Here is a 5,270-nt window from a genome sequence, read left to right on the forward strand (position 1 = left end):
GGGGAAAATTTGCAGGGATTTCATATTTGATCGCTGCTCAATTTGTACAATTTTCCAATTTGCAAGCAGCAATGGTAAACACGAACAGGAATCAGGCATGAGATGAGCAGTGAGATAACATTTGGAGAATATGGCCATCTAAAGGCCACCTAATAAGATGACAAGCTCTACAACTACCTAGCTGTACCAGTGAGCCCATAAAAAAATGGGGAAAGAGAGGCTTGAGTGGATCTCCCCACACAGAGAATGCTACACTTGTGGAGACACCACCAAAAAGACTCCACCAAATTTGAGAAGTTAATGAGGAAAAGGATTGTAGTTTTGAACATGGATAATTGAAGAATCCGTTTCATCCACACCTCTCAGACTAATGTGTGCATTGGAATGCAATCACTCTTCAGATTTCAATTCTCAGCCCCAAAGTCATCAGCAACCTCACCTCGAATGGTGGTGCAGTGGCCGGGGACAGAAACCCAAAGAATGCGTCCTGATGAAGATTGGCAGGTATATTAAGGTACATCAAGACTCTTTAAGTACATTTTAAAGCTTTTTCTCCAAAGTCACAGGGCTAGTATCAGCAAAATGGTCAGCTGAGATACAACAAAATCCAACAGATTCATAGCTTATGAGTTTCCACTACGTCCCCAACCCTTTCTTTAAAGATGACTCAGCCACAAAATTCAAGAAGGTCGTTTCCTGTTTCCCTACCACTTGTATGCTACTCTCTGCTTAATCCAGGCATATTGAGAAGCCCAATGGTCCATTAACAACCACTTCTCTTGCACGGCTTTCCGGGATTTTATTATTTTATTGCTTTGGCTCATGGGCACCTGCACCAAACAATCTCTCATGGTCCATTTCCCTTTTAATGCTGCTGCTAACTCCATGCTTGTTGCGTCTGCTGCTCGACACTAAACTTGAGATATCCCCAGCACCGCTTGGGAAGCTCTTGGAGAATGGATGGGGCAAACAGGTAGGAAAGCAGCTCTAAGAACAAAGGCTGCTGGCTCATCTTGCCCTCTGATCCTGATGCTATGGGCACGTGGAAGATCATCTCTTTGGTTGTCTATGGGGCTACCATCCTCCTGGGGCTGCCCTCCAATCTCCTGGCCCTCTACGTCTTCTATTGCCGAGCCAAGGCTCGTCTGACGCCCAACCTCATCTACATGATCAACCTTTGCCTCTCCGATTTGGTCTTTGTTCTCGTCTTACCGCTAAAGATGCTGGAGGTGGGGCAGGTGGACTGGGCCATGCCAGACTTCCTCTGCCCTCTTTACAACCTGATCCACTTTGGCACAATCTACACCAGCGCCTGCTTCCTGACTGCCGTCAGCGTGGGTCGCTTCTTGGGTGCTGTGTATCCCATCCACTATCAGGTTTACAAAAAGCCTCGCTACTCATGCCTGGTCTCCTTGGGGATATGGAGCCTCGTCGGATTTCATGGTGTTCTCATCTTTGTTCTGGAGACCTCCAGGGACACCAATTCCAGCCTCTTCGCTGGCAATGGCTCCACTTGCTACAGTAACTTCAGCGATGGCCAACTGGCCCTGTTAGCACCTGTCCGGCTGGAGCTGTCGGTGGTTCTGTTCTTCTTCCCCTTGGCACTCACCACTTTCTGCTATGTCGGCTGTATCCATGTCCTGGTTGGGTCGCATCTCCATGTGCGGAAGAAGCGCCGTGCGGTGCGGGTGGCAGTGGCCACTCTCTCTGTCTTTGTCCTCTGTTTTGGTCCTTACAACATATCCCATGTCGTGGGCTTCATCTACATGAAGGACATTTGGTGGCGCAGAGTGGCTCTTCTTCCAAGTGCTTGCAATGCTTTCCTGGACCCTCTGATCTTCTATTTCCTGTCCTCTGCCATGGATGATGGGATTGTCCAAGTGTGGCACTCCCTGCAGAAGAAATGTAGCTCTATCCGGCAGAAGATTGCCTCGGCCCATGGGAAAAGGGGGAGCCAACAGGTAGCGTCTGCCATTGCCAGAGTGACAGAGTTTCCCTTTCCCACCGGACCTCCAAAATCTTAGCTGAAATGTAGGTGGCAACTTCAGGTGGGTCAGGATGTAACCAAGATGTTACCCATTTGAAAAGGGGATTAGGAGAGCAGTGTTTCTTGGCATCTATTAACAGGAACAAAAATGAGCTGTGCTGAACATGGATGTCGTATGTTTGAAAGTCATAATCTCAAGGACTGATTGGGGATGTTTCTCAGGAGGCATGAAAATATTTGCTTCTTTCAGGGGGATGTTATATGGAAATAGAGATGTTGGCCATGGAGGATGCATGAAGGTACAGTGCTAGAACACTAACCTTGAATTGTGCATGAATTCAGGGCCAAACTTCACATTGTGAACAGAATCTGAGACTGGATGTCCTATTGTTTTAGGGGATTGCTATTGTTTTCTTATTCTGTATAGTGCCATGTGCATTGATGGTGCTTTATAAATAATAATAATAATAATAATAATAATAATAATAATAATAATAATAATAATTTATGAATTTGATGGGGTGAGTGGTGATTAAAGTGATGTTTAATCTTCTCTTGCACTTTAAACTGTCCACATGTTACAAAAATTTAGATTTCTTCTGGAAGAAGATTGAAAGTGTGTATTCTTTACCAGGGCTGGTGTTAACAGCAAGGGAGGAAAATTGGCTGTGGAATCTTTTCTCTTGTTCAGAATCAGGCTGCAGAGAACAAACTTTCCATGGGGCATGTGTGGGTCGGTGAGAGGCAGTTATAGCACAGATTGTCAAGGGCTAAGATGTTCATCATTTTAACACACATAGAGAAATTGATTGTGGAGGTGTGTGTACCCTATGTGTACATTAGATGATGATGATGATGATGATGATGATGATGATGATGATGATAGCATTACAAAAGCACACATATTCATTTTGGCTGAATTTGTGCAAATTGCAAAACTTGCTAAAATAAATCAAATCAAATCAAAAGTTTATTGAACTTCAGACCACTTCACACACAATAAACACATGTTGAAAACAAACAATAAATACACGAATCACACACACACCTTTTCAGTTGACAAATTCAAATTGTGTTGTACATGCTGCAGGTCTCTGTCAAGTCAAAAAAGGACTGGATTTCCCAGTGATGGACATCCCTACCCAGGATTCCCTTTTCTAACTTTGTGTGTAGAAATGCCTTATTCATTTGTGAATTGCCTCCACGTGAATCATGTTACAGTTTGCTCTGATGGTGTATAAGACCATATACACACCTGTTAACCTGAGGACTCTCACATTAGTGCTATGTGTACAGAACATTCTCAATGTGTATGACCAAGTACTTCTCCTTGCCTACTGAAATCAGTGCTACTTGAATTGGTGGATGGAAGAATGTAGCTGCTGAGAGCCAAGGCTAAGCTACACTGTTAATAGGACCACATGGATCCAGTTGCAGCTGTTGCTGGACAGTAGCTCTTCAAATTGCAAGTAGGTACATGTCTGCATGTGTCAGGGGAGGGGGGAAGGTCAGATGTAATTGAAAATGCCCTGCATCTTTCTGCACATAGGGAATTAGAATGTCAGGCAGAGGTTTTCTGTCCTTAGGAAGTCCGTTTTCATGAGGGGAAGAATTTCAATCTCGCAACACCAAGCATGCAGTCTGAAGCAGCACAGTCTATCAAGTCGGATTCTATGTGGCTAGAGATATTGCAGGTGCCCAACTGAGCCTGAGGGCATGGCTCAACCTGCCAATATCCTGGGGATTGCCCTGGGATCATCCCTGTGTGTCCACATGATGCGCAGGGCATTCCGAGAGCAGGGAGGGATGATCCCTCCCTTGCCCCGGGATATCTGCATAGTCTTTAATCCCGCTTTTTCCATGGTCTCGGGATGATCCCAAGACCACGGAATGTGTGGGCAGAAGTTGTGGGTTGTCCCGGCTCCTCGTGAGTAACCATGTGAAGCCAGGAGCTGGGCATGGGGCACAGAGATCTTCAGGAGCTCTGTGCCCATCAGGGGTGGGATGAGGGGAGCGGGATTTTTTTTAAAAAAATTCACATTTTTCACTTGAGTGCTCGTGCGCTCTGTCTCCTTTAAAAAAATGGTGGGTGTGACATCCTCTTCCTCCTAGGACATCGCGCGCAGCGAGTAGACAAAGAGGAGATCTCGCGATAACCATATCGCGAGATCCTCCCTCCTCTGTTGCGCTAGACTGGGTAGGTCTAGCCATGGCCTGAGAGTCGAACGGACTCCCCTGACTCCACCCTCCAGGATCCGGTTGGGTGTCCGTGGTGCATTTGAAGACCCCCACCCCGCAATTGTGTTGCACTCCCATTGTGCAGCACAATGGAGGCTCCAGAAAGTGCAAATTTCCCCCATTGCATACATGGTGCGCAGCCTGACAAGTGAGCATGGATGGCAGCGGTGAGCGTCTGATGAATTGGACGTGGGTGAATTTGCCCATCCCTATGAGTGGCACAGCTCTCAGAATAACTCCAGTTGAATACACAGCCCAAGCTCAAGGACACTGGGGCACTGTTAAGTGATATCTGCCATTTAATTATGATTGCCTAAACTGATTTATTTTTTTAAAAACGAATAAAAACGATATTCCAAATCAATGTTGTCTTCTGTGTAGAAGAGAGAGAGAAATATTTCTTTGGCCTGATGCCCACCCCAGTTCTTAACTGTATTAACAATAATGAGAACGCAGTAAATCAGTTTCACATATTTTTAGATCTTTTGCGGAAGCCCTTTTTCAAGTGAATCATTTAGCAGACTACTCAGTAACAAGAAGAGGGTATTTTTCATCACTGCTAACACACTTTCGAAACAACTTCCCCAGAAAAACTTGCTAAGCACAAATTTTACAGTCTTTCCCAGGCTTTCATTTACCCAGATGTTGTGACCTTTCATTGTTAGAATTTGTATGGATCTTATTTATGGTTATATTGGTACACACTTCGAAATGGGGGAGGGCAAAATACGGAAACTACCAGGTTATTTTAGATGAAAGCTTGTACTTCCCGTAAATAAACCTTACGAGAAGCATTTCAGCATTTTAGAATGGGGGGTGGGGAATGAGTGGCAGCCAGGAAACTACTCTATGATTGGGGGTTGGGTGGAAGGGGTAGGGGGTAGGGAATGGGAGGGGCTTTCTGGGGAACTCCAGGAGATCAAATTGTGATATCAGAGCTGAGGTTCTACACCTCTGGGTGAGATCAAATGTTCATGATGTTTGTTTTGCATTAATGCATTTAGGGAAATGGGGAAGGGGGGAAAGAGTAAGTTCTTGTGATGGC

The 5,270-nt window shown here is 45.3% G+C and overlaps 1 protein-coding gene across 1 annotated transcript; it reads left to right on the forward strand.

Moving 5' to 3' along the window:
• Positions 1–1,034: 1,034 nt before the first annotated feature.
• Positions 1,035–2,024, forward strand: LOC134408384 (free fatty acid receptor 2-like). Its single transcript, XM_063140643.1, has one exon. It carries the CDS (start codon positions 1,035–1,037, stop codon positions 2,022–2,024), a length of 990 nt encoding a protein of 329 aa, XP_062996713.1.
• The last annotated feature ends 3,246 nt before the right edge of the window (positions 2,025–5,270 follow it).

This window comes from Elgaria multicarinata, chromosome 13 (assembly GCF_023053635.1).
Source record: "Elgaria multicarinata webbii isolate HBS135686 ecotype San Diego chromosome 13, rElgMul1.1.pri, whole genome shotgun sequence".
Taxonomy (NCBI): domain Eukaryota; kingdom Metazoa; phylum Chordata; class Lepidosauria; order Squamata; family Anguidae; genus Elgaria; species Elgaria multicarinata.